The sequence below is a fragment of the Populus alba genome, chromosome 7 (genome assembly GCF_005239225.2).
Source record: "Populus alba chromosome 7, ASM523922v2, whole genome shotgun sequence".
Taxonomy (NCBI): Eukaryota; Viridiplantae; Streptophyta; class Magnoliopsida; order Malpighiales; family Salicaceae; genus Populus; species Populus alba.
Genome location: NC_133290.1, coordinates 5,555,351 through 5,578,443, shown reverse-complemented (window position 1 = coordinate 5,578,443; position 23,093 = coordinate 5,555,351). Strand labels below are relative to the sequence as shown.

The 23,093-nt window shown below is 36.6% G+C and overlaps 2 protein-coding genes across 8 annotated transcripts; both read right to left on the bottom strand.

The window, feature by feature from the left end:
- Positions 1–1,820: 1,820 nt before the first annotated feature.
- On the bottom strand, positions 1,821–11,045 carry LOC118047832 (probable disease resistance protein At5g66900). Its single transcript, XM_073410535.1, has 6 exons — positions 10,367–11,045; positions 9,405–9,808; positions 8,672–9,021; positions 7,610–7,821; positions 7,379–7,494; positions 1,821–2,736 (listed from the first exon to the last, which is right to left on the bottom strand). The coding sequence occupies exons 1-6, from the start codon at positions 11,043–11,045 to the stop codon at positions 2,029–2,031; spliced, it is 2,469 nt and encodes an 822-aa protein (XP_073266636.1). The 3' UTR covers positions 1,821–2,028.
- Positions 2,898–7,381, bottom strand: LOC118047905 (uncharacterized). Of its 7 annotated transcripts, none has more exons than XR_012170339.1 (4): positions 7,118–7,381; positions 6,656–6,726; positions 4,172–6,054; positions 2,898–3,107 (listed from the first exon to the last, which is right to left on the bottom strand). XR_012170339.1 is itself a non-coding variant. In XM_073410436.1 (4 exons), exon 4 carries the CDS (start codon positions 5,492–5,494, stop codon positions 4,427–4,429), a length of 1,068 nt encoding a protein of 355 aa, XP_073266537.1. In that variant the 5' UTR covers positions 5,495–5,498; positions 6,006–6,054; positions 6,656–6,726; positions 7,118–7,381; the 3' UTR covers positions 4,173–4,426. The 7 variants fall into 7 exon arrangements, 6 of the variants coding, with proteins under 6 accessions (XP_073266537.1, XP_034913232.1, XP_073266538.1 ...); XM_073410436.1 differs by lacking the exon at positions 2,898–3,107 and having other exon boundaries at positions 4,173–5,498; positions 6,006–6,054; XM_035057341.2 differs by lacking the exon at positions 2,898–3,107 and having other exon boundaries at positions 4,173–5,498.
- Positions 11,046–23,093: the final 12,048 nt, after the last annotated feature.

The following is a 23,093-nucleotide window of genomic DNA, read 5'->3' as shown; positions in this document are numbered from 1 at the left end:
ACATGTTGGTTGTCTTTTGTTTTAAAAAATATTAAGATAATAACATATAAGATCGATCCGAATTAACCACTCAAATTTGTGATTTGAGTTATCAGACTGTAATAATTCTATAAAAAATAAATCAATATAAATTATAAAGATCAATTCCTAATTAATTCAATGTTTAAGGATGAATTTTTAAAAAATTTTTAAAAAAGAACAAAACATTAAATCCATGAGACCAAAATAACCTCATAAAAAGTAAATTAAAAAATTACAAAACCCAATTTCCAAATAACTTAATATTGAAGGATGAAATTGAAAAAAAAAACTAAAAAAAGAAGAAGAAGATTTGGTTGTTGGAGGGTGAAATTGAAAAAAAATCAAATAAAAAAGGACCCATAAAAATTAACTAAGTTAACACAGGCCAACCTATCAAATTTACAATCCAAGTCATGAGATCGAGATATTTTTATAGAAAGAAAATTGAATAAAAATTTACTAAGCTCAATTCTAAATCAATTCAATGTTGAAGGATGAAATAAAAAAAATTAATTAGAAAAATCAGCAAAAAAAACCTTCAATCAACTCAGGTTAACTTGTTAAATCAACGACTTGAACCATGAGATTGAGATAAATTCATAAAAAAACACTTGAAAAATATTATGAAACCTTTCTTTCAAAATATCTAATGTTGAAAGTTGAAATAAAAAAAATTTATAAGATTGAAATATAAACTAATAGAAAGAAAATAAAAAAAAAATTAAATTATTGAAGGATATATATATATTTTTTAAAAACCTAATGGCTATGCAATTTAGCCATTTCGTTTAGTGTTTTTTTTTTTAATTAAATACCATATGGGGTTTCGACATTAGAATACACCCACCCGCCCCTACTAGTCTATGACTGTAGTTAGAAGCTAATCTATGTACTGATTGTTCCCCCTGAAAGGTCTCAAAGAACTATCTCAATCCGATAGCTTAAACTATTAGGTAAGGTCCCATGATATGATTTAATTAGAAAAATCAGTAAACAAAAACCTCAATCAACCCAGGTTAACTTGTTAAATCAATGACTTAAACCATGAGATTGAGATAAATTTATAAAAAAAATTAAAAAATATTATAAAACCTTTCTTTCAAAAATATCTATTGTTGAAAGTTGAAATAAAAAAAATTCATAAAATCGATATATAAACTAATAGAAAGAAAATAAAAAAATTAAATTGTTGAAGTATAATTTTTTTTTTAAAAAAACCTAATGGCTCTACAATTTAGCCATTTTTGTTTTTTTTTTTTTAAATTAAAGACCATATGGGGCTTCGGCAATAGAATACACCCTCCCACCCCTACCAGTCTATGGCTGTAGTTAGCAAGCTAATTTATATACTGATTGTTCCTCCTGAAAGGTGTTAAAGAACCATCTCAATCCGATAGCTTAAACTATTAGGTGAGGTCCTAGAATATGACTTATATTATTCTCTAATACACCCCCTCAAGTGAAAGCCATTTGAGCTTGAAACTTGCACATGCTCACATTACCTTGTGCTTGATTTTTATCAAATAAATAGAGATGGTGGGATTCGAACTCGTGACTACTTGATTATTAAGGCTTTGATATCATGTCAAAGAACCATTTCAACCCAATAGTTTAAACTATTAAGTGAAATTTCAATATATGATTTATATTATTTTCTAATAAAAAAGTTCGTAGAATTCAAATCTCCCAATCTTTAAAAATAGAACATGAGAGCTTTTTATTCATTTTACTTCATCAATTCAAATAAGCTCGTCCAAATGGATTCTATGATAATCCTCAAACCAAAAATCCATAAAATCTAGTCAAATATTTCAGCTCGTAGAAATTGCTGGCAAGCTGCGTTTTGGGTTTATGAGGAAACCTCTTTTTGCAAGGAAAAATGGCTACTAACAATTTACAGAATCACACCTTCTTTCTATGCATTAAAGGAAAGCACAATGACATCATTACAAATTAAAGGCTCGTCAGAATTCTTGGAGAATAATCATTATCAGAAAACAACAATGGCTACCCAAGCCAGTTCAAGTTGTTTTCCTTATGTACCTTTATCGTCAGAGATGGAAGGCAGGGTTTGAAACGATTCCATGACATGGCAGTTTCTTGATCGCCTATAACTTCTTTTAGGCGGAAAAGATTCTCAACTGATGATGGCAATTCACAACTTGAGCACTCTATCATGTAGAGCTTTCTCAGATCATGCAACTGACCAATCTGTTCTGGCAATTCTGTTACACTCAGACATTCGGATAAGTCAAGAATCTGCAACTTATGAAGTCTACCGATGGTGCCCGGTAACTCTGTCAATTCGATGCAGGAGTTGAGCCTTAGGACCTCCAAATCAAGTAAATTTCCCATGTCCTCTGGCAGTGCCAAAAGCTTATGACAATTTGTGATACTGAGCTTTCTTAGCAAGACAAGATCGCTGAATCCTGTTGGCAATTCCTCCAGATCATTGCAGTAGTCAATGGTGAGGTCGACTAACTTTGGGAATGCATCCGAAATCTTGTTGGTTGATTTATTAAAAGCTTGATCAATATTGCACATAACCAAGGACATCTTTTCTAGCTTCCTCCATTTCATTGAAGTCAAGAAAAGGGATGGGATGGAAACCTTCTCCAGCCTTATTCTCTTTAGATTTGATAAAGAACCAAGAAGTGGGAAATTGCTCAATTCAGCTGGAACGAACCCATAATTGTGAAGTACTAAAACTTTTAGTGTCACGACCCGAATCCCGGGTCCGTGACCGGCAACGCAGGAGCGGTGTCGAAAGGACACCTCACCTACGCTAAGCCTCAGAACAGACATATCAAAAGAACAATTTGTTCAAAAATACGCAGCGGCTCATAATATTCAGAAATATTATATTATTCAAATACTGATGAAACCGAAAGATAGTTATTAAAACAAAAATAATAATTCATAATACTCATTACATTGTCAAAATCCAAATTTAATTAAACCAAGGTAACAGTGGAGCATCTAAGACATCAAATCAAAACTGAAAGGAAAGCCTCGCGAACAAGCAAGGCATACCGACCAGAACTGAAGAAGCGGAAACACTCAACAAAGGCCCAGAAACTAAGAACCTGAAATAATATTAAAAATGAGAGGTGAGTTCAACCAACTCAGTGAGGGAATAACATTTAATATACATTTTAGATATTTCAGATATTAATAAGTTGTAAGATGATTTATCTTAATATACATATACATATACGTATACATATACATGTACATATACTTACTAAACATATTATCATAACGTAGTGGATTACATGTCAGAGATCAGATGACACCCGAAGGTGACCAGATGACACCCGAAGGTGACCAGATGACACCCGTCGGTGACCACTGTGGGATGATCAATCGCCACAGGCTGATGCCTCTCTCACCAGCTAGGTAACAGAATACTATGTGCACACAGGCTAACTATTCTCCGTTAGCATGGAGTACTGACAAGTCCCATATCAAGGCATAACAAATATTCACATAATCATCAAAGAAACGTATATCATATCAAATAGAATTTACTTTAACAGATTGCGAGTGCAAATTCAATAATAAACTAGTACTCGGAAAATAAAGCAACATATATAAATATTCAAGAAATTTACTAGTTGTACTCATTGTATAATCAACATACATATTTATTTATATTATATGCATATTAAAGATTATTCCACTCACCCGGAAAAATACTGAACTAAAGGAATGTCAGACAAAAGACCCGAAAATCCGATTAAGGATCGTTAGGAGAACCTACAATAAATATATGAAATATACTCAAAGCAACTCAAAAGAACACAAATAAAATATTCCAAAGTTTGGGGACTAAACTGCAATTTCCGCAAATTGAGGGACCAAACTGAATTTTCGTCATCTTCAACCTCAAACCCAGAATTTCAACAGATTACCTACTGTTATCCCTTGATTTCTAACACAATTTTCACCATTTAAACAAAATCATAACTCAAAATCATTATCCTTCAATTCAATCTCTCAAAATCAACTAATTAATCAAATACCCATAATAATCAACTCCTAACCTTCAAATTAATTCATCAATTAACTCAACATACAAACTTCAAAACTCTACAATTAATCAAAACCGAAATTTAACATATTATACACTTAAAACCATAAATCTTACCTTTTTACTTATTTCCTCTACTTCTCTTCTCCTTTTCCCCTTATTTTCCCTTATTTTCTCTTCTTCTTCTTCTTCCTCCCTTCTCTCTTACGGTTTGTTCTTCCAATATTCAGATCCCTCTTTTTTTTTTTTTTTTTCTTATTTATATTTATCAACCATTGGTCAATTACCACACTACCCCTCAATCATTTATACCCTCTTTTTAAGCCTCTAAGGGCTTTATTGTATTTTCCAATTTTTTCAATTTTCAAAACATTACAATCTCCCCACCTTATAAAAGTTTCGTCCTCGAAACTTAATAGAAAAGATTGAATACTTACCGAGATTATTGAAACGATGAGGATACTGCCGACCTCCTTGTCCCCTGTTAGGACCTGTATCAGACCGCTGATGAAAAGAGAACTGATTTTCCACCTTGGGCCTCTTGACCGAACCCATTGATAATTCATCCTCTAACTCTCGTGCCTCAATAGCACGAGCACGATCCACTACGGCCGAGAACGTCTTAAACTCATGAGCCCCAATAGCTTTGAATAGGTAGCTATTAAGACCCCGAACAAACCTCTTGATCTTCCTCTCCTGAGTTGGTACCAAATACCCAGCAAACCTGGACAACCGCGTGAATTCCACTTCATACTCTGTCACAGTCAAGTCACCCTGAACCAACTTCTCAAACTCGTATGATCTAGCTTCCCTCACACTTTCAGGTAGAAAACGCTCCAAAAATATCTCAGAAAATTCCTTCCACACCATCGGTGGAGAACTAGCTGCCCTTTCACCTCTTTTAGACTCATACCAGTTCACAGCCACCTCACCTTCTAGCCTAAAAGATGCTAAAGTCACTGCACGATGATCCGTGCACCCCATGGCCTCACACCTACGCCACACTGCATCTAAAAACTGTTGTGGATCCTCAGAGTTATCTACACCCTTAAAGGTAGGAGGTGCCAACTTAAGGAACTCAGCCAATGACACTTTCACCCCATGCACAGTATGGGAAGTCGAAGATGCACTCTTATCCTTCTCCTTTTCTTTCTCAGTTAAAAGGTTAGCCAGGGTCTGCATGGCCTGTCCAATTTTATCCAAAGCACTATCAGTATAAGACACCCTATCATGGGATTCCTGCTCCTGGTTCTTACCAACATCCAGACCACCAACATCCAGACCATAGTCCCCCTCAAATTCAACCTCATCTTGAACTTCAGCTTCAATTGGTTGAGGTGAAGGGTTTCTAACTCTCTTTTTGCGCCTCTCCTTCCTAAGCTGAGCGATAGGAATGTCCTCTTGATCATCGGTATTAATTACATGTTTAGCCCTCGGCATATTTCTAAAAACAAAATGCATATTTATCACAAGGAAGAAGACATGCTTGATAAGAATTCAAAATTTCAAAAAAACAACAAACAAAACGATACGGATTCTAATGCTCCACTTATTACGAAATTTTGAATAATAATAAATAAATAAAATAGAGTACGAGATTTTAATAAAACCGTGCTCTGATACCACCTTTGTCACGACCCGAATCCCGGGTCCGTGACCGGCAACGCAGGAGCGGTGTCGAAAGGACACCTCACCTACGCTAAGCCTCAGAACAGACATATCAAAAGAACAATTTGTTCAAAAATACGCAGCGGCTCATAATATTCAGAAATATTATATTATTCAAATACTGATGAAACCGAAAGATAGTTATTAAAACAAAAATAATAATTCATAATACTCATTACATTGTCAAAATCCAAATTTAATTAAACCAAGGTAACAGTGGAGCATCTAAGACATCAAATCAAAACTGAAAGGAAAGCCTCGCGAACAAGCAAGGCATACCGACCAGAACTGAAGAAGCGGAAACACTCAACAAAGGCCCAGAAACTAAGAACCTGAAATAATATTAAAAATGAGAGGTGAGTTCAACCAACTCAGTGAGGGAATAACATTTAATATACATTTTAGATATTTCAGATATTAATAAGTTGTAAGATGATTTATCTTAATATACATATACATATACGTATACATATACATGTACATATACTTACTAAACATATTATCATAACGTAGTGGATTACATGTCAGAGATCAGATGACACCCGAAGGTGACCAGATGACACCCGAAGGTGACCAGATGACACCCGTCGGTGACCACTGTGGGATGATCAATCGCCACAGGCTGATGCCTCTCTCACCAGCTAGGTAACAGAATACTATGTGCACACAGGCTAACTATTCTCCGTTAGCATGGAGTACTGACAAGTCCCATATCAAGGCATAACAAATATTCACATAATCATCAAAGAAACGTATATCATATCAAATAGAATTTACTTTAACAGATTGCGAGTGCAAATTCAATAATAAACTAGTACTCGGAAAATAAAGCAACATATATAAATATTCAAGAAATTTACTAGTTGTACTCATTGTATAATCAACATACATATTTATTTATATTATATGCATATTAAAGATTATTCCACTCACCCGGAAAATACTGAACTAAAGGAATGTCAGACAAAAGACCCGAAAATCCGATTAAGGATCGTTAGGAGAACCTACAATAAATATATGAAATATACTCAAAGCAACTCAAAAGAACACAAATAAAATATTCCAAAGTTTGGGGACTAAACTGCAATTTCCGCAAATTGAGGGACCAAACTGAATTTTCGTCATCTTCAACCTCAAACCCAGAATTTCAACAGATTACCTACTGTTATCCCTTGATTTCTAACACAATTTTCACCATTTAAACAAAATCATAACTCAAAATCATTATCCTTCAATTCAATCTCTCAAAATCAACTAATTAATCAAATACCCATAATAATCAACTCCTAACCTTCAAATTAATTCATCAATTAACTCAACATACAAACTTCAAAACTCTACAATTAATCAAAACCGAAATTTAACATATTATACACTTAAAACCATAAATCTTACCTTTTTACTTATTTCCTCTACTTCTCTTCTCCTTTTCCCCTTATTTTCCCTTATTTTCTCTTCTTCTTCTTCTTCCTCCCTTCTCTCTTACGGTTTGTTCTTCCAATATTCAGATCCCTCTTTTTTTTTTTTTCTTATTTATATTTATCAACCATTGGTCAATTACCACACTACCCCTCAATCATTTATACCCTCTTTTTAAGCCTCCAAGGGCTTTATTGTATTTTCCAATCTTTTCAATTTTCAAAACATTACATTTAGCTTATTCATTCTTTCTATGAACTCAGGCAACGAGTATTTCTCTGTCTGAAAATTCAGAAGCAAAACCTCAACTTCCGGCGCTTGCATGGTGGACCAACTTGATGAGAATGTTTCATCTGCAAACAAGGTGATGAAAATACAAAACAAAATTAAAAATTGGTTGTGTATGCTCGATGCGTGTGCGCAGAGGCCAGGCTCTCTTTGTATTAAGAAAATATAGAGATTAATAACCTGTTGAGATAGATAAGAGTTTGGCCCTGATTGATAGCTGATCTTGTTCCATCAACCACTCAGGGATTTTATTTTCAATTATCTCCAATAATACTCGTTTCCTGTGCTCAATGTTTCCTGAGTTGCTTCCACGGATGGCCAGCTCCCTGAGGAGGTCATGCTGCGTGACAAAATGCTCATTATAGGAGCCATCGTCTTCGTTTGCATCTTTCCTGATGAATCACAGAAGTTGATTGCTTAGAGACTCGCACTCTTGACAAGTTAGCTACTAACAGTACACAAGTTAATTGAAATGAATAACATAAGTGGAGTTCTAATTGTCAAGAAATATTTCAACCCAATAATTTAAGTTGTTAGAAAATAATTTTTCTTATTGATTCTATTTACAATATACAACTATATATATAGGAGAATTTGTTTCACTATTACAAGAATTATAAATATCATTAAAAACTATAATTACTAATAATCAAAACTGATCTTCAATTACTTAATTAGTTTTGATTGAGAAGAAGAAATCTCTCTTCAGTTACACAATCAGTAGAGGATATCTCTCTAACACTAAAATACCATTCAAGTGAAAGCCCTTTGAATTTAAAACTTGTACATGTTCATTTTACCTTATGCTTATTTTTTAGTAAATAAATAGGGATTGTGAGATTCGAACTTATGACCGCTTGGTCATCAAGACTCTGATAACATGTCAAAGAACCATCTCAACTCAATAGCTTAAACTGTTAGGTGAGGTCTCATAATATGATTTATATTATTCCGTAACACTAATAATTATCAAAAGTTGCAATCATAGCAGTTGAAGCTGGTCATCCATCAGCGAAACCCAAAAGGATAACCAATTATTTTAATACCCCATAAACATAATGGTTTTGTTCTTCTAATATTTTCCATGATTTGTTCTTCTAATGTTTTCCAGGATAGCTCATTTTATATATAAAGGTCCATATGATATTCGTAGAATCGATGTTTATGTGAAGACTCCACATACTATTACTAGAATAAATACCCTGGCCATGATAATGTCAATAGGGTTCATAGCTATCATACCTTGTAACTACAACTTCAATCAGATTCCTATCAGAGAGTTCGTGGAGATTGGCAATGGCGCCATCCTCATCTAGGTTATACAATTCTGCCCACATATCAATAAGGGTAGTGGCAGGAATCCTCTGGTCTTCAGGGAATGAACCAAGGTCCATGAAACATTCCTTGGCTACTACATCATCATTGAAGGCTTCCACACTGCTTTGAAGACAATCGAGAATTTCATTGTCGGAAAGAATTTCATGTTTAGAGCATTCCCTATGTCTCTTACGCCATTCTGCAGCGGATGTCCGGCACAAAGATTTTCCAACCACTGAAATGGCTAGAGGAAATCCTCTGCACCATTTTACCATCTGCAATTCAGTGCCATGACAAAAATCAGTCATTCCGTGCAGGTTGGTGGGCAGTAACAATAAAGTTCCATTGTGTAAACACATCGATGGTTTCTTAAAGGTGTAAATTGGACGTTTTTCTTTTCTTTTCTATAGTTGCAAAATTGTAAGATATCATCCCTGGAGTAAATTTACAGATTCAAAAGACATGCTATCGGAATTTTTATTTGAAGGTCTGATAGCACTTGATAAGACAACAAACAAGTAAGCACAAGTGCATGCTAAGTCAGAGAGTTAGATTATTGGACATAAAATATTTTTTCACTAATTTGTATCTATATAGAAGGTGAAAACCAAATAAAAATGAGCAAATAAGCATTCATAATTGCAGGTTGATAAATCACCTCCTCTAGAATTTGTTGATCTGGAGCATACGACTGCTGATCCCGTGGTAATGCCAATTTCTGAAAAAGGGTCATGGCATCTGCAAGATTCAATGTTTCCAATTTATATGTGGATCCAAAACTTGGAAATTCATATATTGATGTCAACAAAATCTTGTAATTTTCTATTCGGAAGTTGAGCATGTCAAGAATAGATTCCGATACTGGCCAAACATCATCAAGGACCAATAATATTGGATCTGGTCCTATCTGCTTGAACAAACGTTCCAAATGGTTAGCTGCATCTTCTTCACTTCGAAAAACAGGTAACTCGATTTTTTTATGCTGGAATATCTTCTTCACAATGACCATCAGGTTGCGCAGCTTTGGAACGCTGACAAAGAAGATGTTGCTCTTGAATTTATCTGAAAAGGCGGAAAAGAAGAAAGCTGTAATGAAATTTCTTCAGAAATTCTTATGTTTTCACATATAGCTAAATCAAAACGGAGACAAGAGCCTACAAGTGGAACTCCAAATTCTAATCCTCAGAAAAACTAAAAGCAAAAATATGGGAATTGATTCATTTACTCTGCTAAAGAGTTCCAAGTAATGAACCGAGTCTAAAATATCATACATTTGCTTATTTCAATCGATAACAGCCCCACAATTCTGCAGAAACACAAGTCTTTATGTGTGGTTACAATTCAACATGACAAAAGCATCCGTTCAGATACAATTACCCTGAAGAGAAGAAAACATAATGAAACCTTTTCGGGCACTAAAGCTCAACTTTGTTCAGATACCCTATTCTGTTTGCAAAATTGTTTGCCTAAAATGATCATAGAACCTTTATAACAGGTGTACTAACTAAAACACTCTCTTACCAAAAAAAATGGATACAAATAGCCGGACCAAAAATAAGCAGAAGAAGTAGAAAGACATAAGGAGGTAGTCAAAAGAACTCTCAAGTAGTAAATGTGTACCTTTAACATCCCCATGTTGACAAAGTGCTGTAGCCAATGTTGTCTTTCCACATCCTCCAGGAGCAGATAACACTATATGCTGTGATGTCTCGTCATTAAGCAGCTTTATCCTCAAATCACTCAATGGAATCTCCAATCCAACAGGATCCACTTTCAGTCGAGGAGGTGAGCACACACCAGCTAAAATAGTATTACTATAGCTCTCGCTTGAATCCACCCTACCACCATTGCTTAGAGTCATGCTTAACTTCCCGATTTCATCAATTAACTGTCTTACTCTAGAAGAAACACCTTTTGTATCTCCTACTTCCTGAAGTTGCCAAACACTGCTAATATGATCACGAATATCCTTCTCTAACCTGAGAAGTTTCCCGTTATAACGAACCTTCTTCAAAATGTTGAATTTATGGATTTTTGAGCATTTATTGACTAAATCATTGCCTTCTGTCATTAATCCTTTGAGCCTTTCAAGTTGCTGTGGTTGATAAAGTTCTGCTTTGATAGATTCTATTAACTTGATAATTGGAGCCATGTCTTCCAACATCTCCTTTAGGCGCTTCAAGCTTGGCTCGAACTGGGAGTTGTTTTTATGTGCTGTTACAACCCCCCTGATGGAAGTATCAAAAATTATCTCGAAAGCAGCCCCAGCAACTGCTGATACCACAACTTGACCTGCCATGGCTTCTTTTTCACAAAGAAAAACCGGCTGATTTTTGTACAACAACTAGCGAGGAACTGAAGTTTAGAGGAAAATGGTTTCTGGGCTGTTTTGGGTAGATGGAAATCTTTTCCAGGGAACTCGATTTCCCATCTTGTTTTCTTTCTTGAGAAACGAAGTAAAGCATCATTATATAAATAGAAGTCGAACTAGGTGACCTTGGGAGTCCTTCCCGATGAAGGATGGTCTCAATATATATATCAGGACAGAGTTAAAGAAATATATGCCTTTTGATTTCTAAGAAACAACGTTCATGCACCGAAAGAAATAAATAATGTGGATCTTTGGCTAACAGCTCAACAGAAGAGAACAGTTCTTGGGTGTTACCCTGTACAGGTCTATGTTAATTTTCTAGTGTAGGTTTATGCCCCTCAATGCTTCATAAAAAATAAGAAGTAGGTTAAACCACGGTGGCATTTTTTATTGACAACTCTAATGATTATCTTCTGTAATTTCAATAATAAGAAAAGAAAAAAAGAATGAGATTAAAGGTGGTATAAAAATTAAAATTAAATTAAATTTTAAAGGGTGAAATAAAAAAATATAGCAATTAAAAGATTAGCACTAAATTTAATATAATTAATAAATAATAAGATATTTATAGTTTTTTTACAACTTCTAAAAAATATTTTCCGTTCAAAATTAAAAGAAAATACTTTCCTGAAAATCAATTCAGGCATACTTAATTTGAGAACATCATCATTTGGTGTCGTCTGTGGAAAAGTGATAACAAAGCTATCAACTATTTTCTGGACTTGTTTCTTGACCTTTCTGAGCTAGTCCGTGGTAAACAATCAAGATACACCTGAGATGAGACATGTAACGTACCTCTATATAATTGTGAGCTCATCCACCCTTTTAGATCTTCAAAAACTCTTTAATTAGGTTTAACTCATCACTATGGTTGTTATAGCCACTCAAGGGTAAAATCAGGCCCAACAACCTGAGCACATGAGGTAGCATCCTCAATCTCGTCTTTTCAACCACGAGATTCCTTCTTAGCTAGGAGACAATTACATTATCCAAATAAGGCTCGACAAAATTAAACTGAGTGTTTTCAACCTAACAATCTCCTAGTCTAGCAAGAGGTCATTCTTACTAACATGAAGCTCTCATACTAAATGGGCATTCTAGAGGTATTCCTTTTGGCCAACGTGGGATAGAAGTTAGCTACTGATCATGTCGTTCAATGCCATAATTCTCCAATTCCTGGAGTCTAGTAAACAAAAGCCTAGAAAAAATCTAGCTAGTAAACACATCCACGAAGAGGTTTTTAGTCATCATTAGATAAAGGGATCACTTTTGTCTAAGTGAGTCTTGCACACCCACATCTTTAAGGAGTATATCTCTATAAAAATGACTTTGAACAATTATAATGGTCTAGCAGATCCACATGGACATGTTTGAAAAGTGCATAGCAACCATGATCTAGTCATCTAGAATAATGATGTTTGGTGCAAAATCCTTTCTACAATCAGCTATAATCTTAAATCTGGACATCCTCTTAAGGCATCATTTGTCGAGGTTAACCGTTCACTTACCCCGGCCATCCCCTTCGAATGCCATCAGCCAAAGCTAATCAACCGTTTGTCCCGGTCGTCCATTCAGATGCCATTAGCCAAAGCTAATCATTCATTTGTCCTGGTCATCCATTCAAATGCCATTAGCCAAAGCTAATCAACCATTTGTCTCGATCATCCATTCAGATGCCATTAGCCAAAGCTAATCATTCATTTGTCCCGGCTATCCCTTCGGATGCCATTAGTTGAAGCTAATCAATTGTTTGCCTAGTCATCCCTTCGGATGCATTTAGCCAAAACTAATCATTCGTTCATCCCGGTCATCTTTTCGGATGCCATTAGCCGAAGTGAATCAATTATTTGTCCCAGTCATCCCTTTGGATGCAATTAGCCAAATCTAATCATTCATTTGTCTCGCCCATCCCTTCGGATGCCATTAGCCAAAGCTAATCAATTGTTAACATTTAAGCATTTGACAATCTGATATATGAATTAACACAATATGGTAACATTCATGATAAAGTATTTTCATTATTCAACATTATGTAAAATGAAAGTGAAAGTCAGCTACCTGCAGTAGAAGCTCTGCTCGTGCTCCCATGTTGATGTTGTTGCACCACACTGGTGGTCCCTCCTGCAGTCACAGACTCATCTCATGAATTTTTCTTATTCAAGGATATGTTTATAATAATCATATCAATAACTAATAAATCTTTCTTTCAATCATTTCTTTCTTTATATCTTACGTTTTTATCATTATACCTATTAATGTTGTCATCCTTTATCCAACCATAGTTATCTTTCCTTTAGGCCGATATTATAGAGAATCCATATTCATCCACTACTCATATGTTACTTTCTATGCATCATTTCCTCATAATAGCATACATAAATATATCATGTATATTTTCAGAGTTAGTATCTCCATGTGCAAGTGTTCGTATGACTCAATTCTTTTATATTCTTACATATAGTATTCACGTGAAAGTCTATTGTTACTGTCCAACCGTTACTGTCTAAACATTGAACTGTTATTGTTTAACTAGTATTGTCCAACCATTACTGTCTAGAAATTGAATTGTTACTGTCTAATCGTTACTGTCTAGACATTGAAGTGTTACTGTAGACACAATTTTGTGCACTTGAAATTAAACAAGTACACGTGTACAAATATATGATTTTATTAAATATATGAACGGGTACAATCTCTATGTAATATATTCTTTCAAAAGAATATGGCAATCCTCTGATTCTTCCCTTGGATTTGATGTATGGTGACTTGATTTATGTGAGAAATCAAGGCAAGATTTGTGCTTTGCAAGAACACGAATTTGGGCGTGTATTGCGAAGTGAGATGTTGTGGTTTGATGCTTTGAATAGTATCTTGATTTGTCTTCAAAGTGTTGTTGAAGAACTCTTATGGGGCGTTTTGGCTTGATCCAACAGAGCTTCGTTCTTTTTAAACTTCAAGCGTAGATGAAGGAGGCTTGAGAACTCTTTGAGAGAGAGCTTCCTTGCTTGAAGAGAGAGAGAGAGAGAGAGAGAGAGAGAGAGAGAGAGAGAGAGAGAGCTTCCTTGCTTGAAGAGAGAGTCTTGAAGAAAATTTGTATCTCCCGGAATCCTCTTCTCTTTAGGTTGAGGCCCTCTATTTATAGAGATTTGTAAGGGCTCTCAGGTCCTTTTCCAATGCCACATGACATAATTTTATTGGCTGATATTTATTGACGGGATCTTGCATTTATGACAAGATATCTGATGGAATCTTGTATTTATGACAAAATATCTTGAATATCTCATCCCAAGTGTCAACTTTTCATTGGCCAATAAATATATGAAGGCTCTTTTATTTTCCATGTCATTTATTTCAATTTTATTTTATCCTTTCCTTTAAAGAATAAAATAACACATGGTGAAATTTGATTTGTAGAAAATTTGTGTTTCTACACAACAAGCCAAGGTTATCAATTTTGTTCCGTTTCGTTCTGTTCCGGATTTTTTGGCTAAATTCCGCTCGGAACGTTCCGGTTTCATTCCGCATGTTCCGTTTCGCTCTTAAAAAGCCATTGAATCAAATTAAACCTTGTTCAATTTAATTAATTAAATCGCCCAATTATAAAAAGCACTTTTTCATTACTATTTTCAATAACAATGATATTAATAATAATATTGAAAATTATTATTACTATTTTCATTAACAATGATATTAATTTTTTAAAATTAGATTTATCACTAATATATATGGTTTATATTCATGTTGTTTTTTCATGTTTATATTTTGTAGGAATTTGAGCAAAACAATGGATGCTTTAGATTCCATTAGCCTTGATAACATTGACCTAACTTTATATTTAAAATATTTTTATTAAAACATTTTGTTTTCATAATATTTTGATATTTTGTTTAAGTTGAATTGCTTTAAAGTTAAAGATCTATTTAATCTTGACTATTTAGAAATATTTTAAATTTTGAAATTATATTTGTTTGCATTGTGTTTGTATTGCATAATTTATAATTAATTTATCTTGAATTTGAATTATGTTTGTTGAATATATATATATATATATATATATGAACAGTACAATCCCGAAACAGCACGCCAAAACACTCCGAAACTAAAAACATTTCATTCCAATTGAAAAAACAAAACACCTATCGAAACGGAATTGACAACCTTGCAACAAACAAATAAATCTTATTGTGAAAATAAAATATGATAGTCAAAATTGAAAATTTATGGACCAATCTTGATTGAACTTTATCAAATCAACTGATAGAATATCCAAGTTCAATACCTTATTTGACATTGTTGCATATTCAAGACCAAACCAAATTTATATTTATACTCAAATAGCAACCAACAATTTGACCGGGCTGCTGACATTTTTTTTTTCACTGGAAGTGGTCACTATAACATCTTGTTTTAAAGATCTCATTGTGTTGAATCCAATGACGCAGTCCATTCGTGATTCCGACCAATGGTTAGCAAGTTATGAATTATGAAAGTTGCAACTCCCTTTTCTCATTGTCTTGGGAACCGTGCCCTCCATCCTTAATTAATTTCAACCTTTTCCTGGAAGAATGTCCAGAGAGCAAAATAACTTTTCACGTAAATTGCTTTGTTTAATTGACTTTCTTTTCTAAATGAATTGTATAGAATGAATTAGCTGCTCAGAGTAAACAAAAGATCCTCTAATACTGATAGCCTAACTTGGCTTAATTGACTTCCTTTTTTTTTTTTCCTGAATGAATTGTCCAACGTGAATGAATGAATGAATTGTCCAACGTCAATGAATTATTAAGAAAGAGAAGAAAACAATTTCCTGTACTGGAAGCTGACTTTGCTCTCACAGAAATAAGAAAGATTTTTTAGATTAGGAAAGAATCACTGAGGCGGCTATAAAAGAGCATTACATTGCTTTTTTCATGTTACCAATGACGCAGCCCTCCCTGTTGCTCTTTTATTAACCTGGCAACCAAACGTCTCGCTTTAAAAATCAATATCAAACTTTTTGGCTGCTTTGTGAAGATTGTCAGGTGTCTATCAGCATCATCTACGGGCAGAATTGGTCCGCCAAAGGTTAAGCAAAACAATGTCGGGTCAAGTGACTGCTTGGTGATATCATTAAACCAAGTGTGGTACTACTCAAGTTTGAATTTAATTAACGGTGCAGCCTCAACCTAGCAATATTTCTGTTTCTTCACTAACAGTGCAGCCTCCACACAGTAGTCCTGGTATGCACGTCCCCATTCCTTCTTTTGTTTTATTACGATTGCACCTTTTTTTTTGTATGTATATGCAGGATATAATTCTGAGTTGTAGATAGATTCAAAAGCTTATAGAATTGGATGTATTCGTCTATTATAGACAGATTCCACATGATTTATATGCAGAACCTCATCAAAGATTGAAGTCTGGATGCGATACAAATTCCACTTGATCATTCTTCTTACTGTTGTCAACATTGCAAAACCTTAACTTGGATGTCAATTATGCTTACAAACCAATCATAGCAGAATTTCAACTTTGTTGTTTCAGTCTGTGAACTGGTCTCATTCACGTAGTTTCTCAAGCTTTATGTGTGAATATACATGATCTTCAAACCAGTGGTCAAGAATTGCAATTTCCTTATTCATCAGGCATATTCATGGTTGAAGTTGCTGCAAGAGATTCAGCATCCTTGTCACTAGTGCTCCCTAATCACTGCTGCCATAAATTATGATATATTATCAGCCCTGAATTGATAGCTCGTGTGGTGTTCTCTCAGCTCTGGTTCATTTCTGCAAACATTGTGAGTTCTCCCATTGCTATAGAATTCATTAGACATAAGTGCCAAAGCAATTCTACCATCTCAGCCTTATAAATAAAAGAGCTTCTGCAAGTGTTTTTTTTTTCTTCTCATTTTACTGCCAGCACAACCTCCACCAGTCTTAACAGGTATGCATGGGTTTCTCTCTCCCCTTTTTTTTTTTACATACTGTTGCAGCATTATATGGTGTCCTTATTCTTGATGCTACCACCATGCTCTAAATAACATCAATGCCAGCTTCACATGCCTCCTCAACTGCATTGTTCCTAGCAAAAGGAAAGAATGTGTCGCTAGCCAAAGCAACTCCCTTGACCTTATCTCCTGTTTTCTACTTGTTCCTTTCCCGGCCACAATTGAAGCAATCTGCAACTGAGTCTGCAACATCATTCTAGTCAACTCAGCCTCCAACTCTATCCTCCTTTTCTCCGCCTCTGACCTTAAAGCCTTTCTTACCTTGATTATCTGTTGGGGAGCTGATGGTTTAAAGTAGTGTTTGATTTTTTCTCAAAAATGAAAATTGTCAAAATTGTGTTTTGACCATACCACTGTGTAGAGGAGGAAGAGATGAAGCCACCGGTGATGTACTGATATTTGCTCAAAGGAGGAGAAGCACACTGACACAATATTTAACGTGGTTCGGCAAATCGCCTACATCCATGGGAGAGTCAATATTATTTAGAGATAGAGAAAGAAAGGTTTACAACACACATGGAGGAGGAGGATCACTTCACTCTACTCTACTCCCAGCTCACATTGCTGCACTTGCAGCTGTTGCCATTGCAGCTCTCTCTCTCTCTCTCTTTATCCTCTTCACATGCTCTCTACACTTCTCACATTTTGCTCTCTTTCTTAGTGCCTATTTATAGGCAAGGATGGTGCCACATCTTCAGCTCTTCTTCAACAAAGGTGGCTGCCAACTCCATCTCTTCTTCAACAATGGTGGATGCCAACTTTGACAGTTGGGATGGGTGCACATGGTTGGTGGAGGTCCAGTTGCAACTGTTGTATTTGTCAATGGACGGTGCCGTCCATTAATGGTTGCTGCATATTAATGGCAACAAACCCAACAATCACCCCCTTTGCCATTCATGTGGGGCAACTGTCCTCTTGCTTCTTCAGCACATGCTTACATCTTGCAGCTCTTCCAAGCTTACCATTCTAAGAGCGTCTGTGGCCAAGTTTACAGGTACTTGCCAACCTTTCAATCACCAGAGTCACCAAAGCACACCTTTTCTCACACAAAAGGATCACTACAACCAGATGGTCTGCCACTTCACATTTGAAGAGTGTTAACGCTTGTCTCTGGGATACAACATTCCCCTTCGAGCGTATAAACCATACTCGGTTCCGAATGATTCATCAAGCCTCACACCAAGGCTTACAACACTCCCTCAAATGGATATTCCAAGTGCAACAGTCATTATCTGAGTATCTCAATATGATCACGAGCTCACCACTCTTCCAAGAGTCTACTTATCCAGGAGTTGCGTCTGCCCTCTATTCCACACTAGGAACCACACCTTACTTCTCCGTGAGTCTCTCGCTCTTAGTCTCAAGAGTCCAGGTAGCTCTCCACCTTTAACCATGGGGGCAACCCATTAAAGGTTGATCCATATATGTCTTGATACTCTGAGTATTACAATGCCATTATCGAGCTCACCACCTTAACAAGAGTCGACTTGTTCTCGGAACTTGTGCATGCCCTCTGCTCCTTTATAGCAGTCGCGTCTTAATGCTCCATAAGTCACCCACTTATTATCCAAGGCAAATGTCTTCTAGCTCATTGATCTTTAGCATGTTGAGCAATATTAATGAAAGTCAATCCTGCATTTGTCTTCATACTCATCATAGCCACTCCATTGATTATACACATGTCCACTTATATCTAGCCATCACATCGGCTCTGGGGCGTTCTGAACTGGGGCTCCTATCATGGCCTTCACACCTTCTCCCGAGGTGTCTCCACTTGTCGTCATGCGACAGTCTGAACCTGGGACTCATATCATGGCCCTCACACCTTCTCTCTAAGGTGTCTTTGCCTTTCATAGGCGAGCATCCTCCTTCAGTTGGGATGCTTCAGTGGCTCCAAGATTCTCTACCACTATGTGGACTTGGGAGAGATTACTGCCACTGATTACATAGAAAAAGTTGCGGTATACTCCTTGCAATCCTCCACCTTGATTTTTATGTTTGGAGCTTCTACACTTTTCTGCTTGATAGCTCCACCTACACCACTCTCTTTGGTGTCTTCGCCTTTTATAGGCGGTCGCCTTTTATCACAGGCGTTCGCACCCCCTCAATTAGGTGCCTCTACAACAACTTATCTTTCCATCCTTGCATGCATTGGAAAGGTCCTCGCATGTTGTCTTCATCAAGAGCATAAGAGACTTTCTGTTGTACACAGTCTTTACTCTAAGCTTCATCTGGGAACTCTTCTTCTCCTTGCACTTGTTGTCTCATTACAGTACCTCATTGGATCCTATGGGTACTCCTGCACAATCTCCGTGTGCCCTCGTGCAATTTCTGTTCTCCAAATTTCTTCATATTCTTTGCTTATGTTTGACAGCAGTTCATCCTGTTACAACACCTGTCCAAGTCAAAATAGGGTGATAATCTTTACCCCCTTGCTGTATTTCTCTTCCATTATCAGGGTCTTCATCAATTCTCCCCTTGAGAAATCACAGTTACCGAATCTACCTTCTTTGGAGAAATCACCACTCCATCAGATCCTTGATCATACGGAACCCAACTGTTCCCCTTGTGTCGTCTTCCTGCTAGTCTTCACCAGTTTCATTACAAACTGTTACATATATGAAAATAGTACCATATGGATAATCCTTCCACTAAGCAAGTTCCCAGGAAAGATTGGAGGGGTCACACTAGTCCCACTTAAAACCCAATCTCCTATACAGAACTTCTTAGGCCATATCTATCCATCGTACTGCGTTTCCGTATATACAACCATTTGCTAGCTTTGTTGCGGCTTTCCTTTACAAGTGATCTGGGTATCCTAGTTTTATACCTGATTTCTCAACATCTGGCGAGACTACCAGTGCTTAGATTCGTCAAGATTGGTCTTCGTCAAGTTTCACTCTCCACCTCAAATCGTCCACATAATCGGGTGCCTAGAGTGTCCCAATTTTGCCTTCCATCAAGGCAATTAAGTTTTCCCATTTAACAGTTCAGCACATGTAATTGGATAAACATGTGCACCTTTTTCTTCTTCATCTCTATCGACCACCATCAAGACCTTTAGATGTCTCTTGATCGGGCAATCTCTCTTTAATAATTCACCACCGCCATTTTCAGTCTCAAATCTTAATGATCGGACCGTACCTTTGCATCCGGAATGATAAAATTAGTTGGAAACATGTCTTGAATCATCCAAATCGCACTTCAGATGGCTAAGATTTGATCAAAACAATTCTGGCCTGATCAATGACTCAGATTCAATCTCAGATCCGGTTGCACGTAGGATCAGCTACACTGGATCCTGTCACTCGGCTTGGGGTGCGGCTCCAATTCGGTTTCAGATCAACTCGGCTCGGCTCGTGGCTGATGACGTGGTAAGTGGGTCCCACTATGCTGACATGTATGTTGACTGGTCAATGGCATGCAGACGTCATCGTTACATCAGGTTGACGTCATCCTCTGCATGCTATTGTGCATGATGATGTCACAATCACATCATGTTGATGTCATCCTTATCCGAGTCAGTCACATGGGTCGGGTCAACTGGTATTCAGGTCGGGTCAACCCATCAAGGTGAAGAAGACGCATAGGGCGCGTCTACGCGCGTGGGCAGACGCCTTGCTGGAGAGTGCGGCCATATCTGATGTTCGATTTTGATGCCGTTTTCACCAGTGGCTTCGTCTCTTCCTTCTTTACACAGTGGGATGGTCAAAACACCATTTTGACAACTTTCATTTTTGAGCAAAAAATCAAACACCACTTTAAACCATATGCTTTGATACCAATTGTTGGGGATTCCGACCGGTGATGTACTGATCTTTGCTCAAAGAAGGGGAAGCACACTGACACAATATTTAACGTGGTTTGGCAAATCACCTACATTCATGGGAGAGTCAATATTATTTAGAGAAAGAAATGTTTACAACACACATGGAGGAGGAGGATCACTTCACTCTACTCTACTCCCAGCTCACATTGCTGCACTTATAGCTGCTGCAATGGCAGTAGCCATTGCAGCTCTCTCTATCTTTTTCATATGCTCTCTACACTTCTCATATTTTTCTCTTTTTTTTAGTGCCTATTTATAGGCAAGGATGGTGCCACATCTCCAGCTCTTCTTCAACAAAGGTGGCTGCCAACTCCATCTCTTCTTCAACAATGGTGGCCGGCAACCTTTGACAGTTGGGATGGGTGTACATGGTTGGTGGAGCTCCAGCTGCAACTACTACATTTGTCAATGGACGGTGCCGTCCATCAATGGTTGCTGCACATTAATGGCAACAAACCCAACATCATTTCCATCTCTGCAAGGTCCAAGAAGACCTGAAAGCTCGCTGCAAGATCAACAAGTCTTGGAGGTGACTCGAAGCTTATAGAGTCAGAACAAAACTTAGTGGATTGTTAGATTCCTCGCTGTCCGAAGGGACTTCACTAGACACTGTTCCAGCATCACAAGCATGCTTTAAATGGTTCCCCTTGTTATGTTACTCTTTTTGGCACGAGACGTCATTACAACTTTAGAGCCTTTATGGTTGGAGCTGAGCACCATACATGGTTTTTCTTTGTGATGTGTGAGGAATTGCATTCCGTACGACCAGGTTCCAACTATGACTATAGTATTATAGTTTCTAAGGTTGAAGATGCGAGCTCATCTACTGCCCAGAAGAAAACCCCAGCTCCTAGTTTGAAAGTTGATGGGAGACATGCTGTTTAATTTTGTCAAGTTCTCAGAGGAACATAGGAAGCTGCTTAATGCTTTCATCCGATAAAACCCTGGGTTGCTTGAGAAGTCTTTCTCACTCATGTTGATGGTTCCATGTTTTATTCACTTTGACAATAAGCGAGCCCTATTCTTGAAGATTCATAATCAACTACACATGTGACGAACCCTTGATTTAAAAGGAAGGTTGACTAGTCGCTTTCAAGGAGAGGAAGGGATTGATGCGGGTAAACTATAAAGGTTGATTGCTCCTTCATCCGAAGAATGATGATTAAGGTGATTGACGATGCTAAAATTTTTATTCATTTAGAGTCCTCACCAGCGAGCCACATAAAAAATCTTGAAGTGTAGCTCAAAAACTCTGAAGCTTCTGAAGCTGAGTCATCTGGATCCATTTCCATAAGGAACAACTAATAGAGTGGTAGAGCAAGAAGATCAAGTTGGAGTCATCCCTCAAGGCGTATGATAAAAAGCAGAGATCACCACACTATACTCTTCCCCTGTGATAAGTGAAACTGACACCGTTATTCTTCAAAGATTAAAAGGATTGTTGGAGACCAAGCAAAAAACGTTAAAAGAACAAAATTGGAAACCATAGTATGCTGATGATTTATTCTACTTTGGATTTTTTTTTTTTGGTAACACTAGCTTATCGACTTTATGTTGAGAATACATACTTTATGTAATAGAATTCTTCTTTCTATTAATAAAGTTTATATTTTGCCTTCACCTGTGTCTTGTCACCTGATTTTCCATATTATGATTGTGTTTTGAGGTTTACTTATTCCTCTTTTTCCATGTAAACAATCATAGTGGCTTGAATAACTTTAAAGGATGGTGTGATTGTACTTAGAATAATTTCTAAGTTGCCTATGTACCTTTATGGATAAAGGATCAAGTCATAACGTAGTTCAATTTTGTTTGTTTGTTTTGTTTGTTTATGTCTTTCACAGTTTTAACTCATGCAGGCCAAGAGCTATATCAGATTTGAGGCATGGTATCTTTTCAAGAACTTGTAATTGATAGGCCCAATCCTCAATCCATTCTCATCAATAATTTTGTAAGCTCTATTGGTGTAGAATTCTTGAACTGCATAAGAGTTATCCTATTTGGAGAGGAATTTGTTGCCCCCATCTTAACAATACTAAAAACATTGGTGGAGCGTCAAGGAGATGATATCATTTTCATGTATCCATGGTCGTCTAAGTAGCATATTATAAGTAGTTTTGGCATCTATGACATGGAAAAATGCATTAAACTTCATATCTTC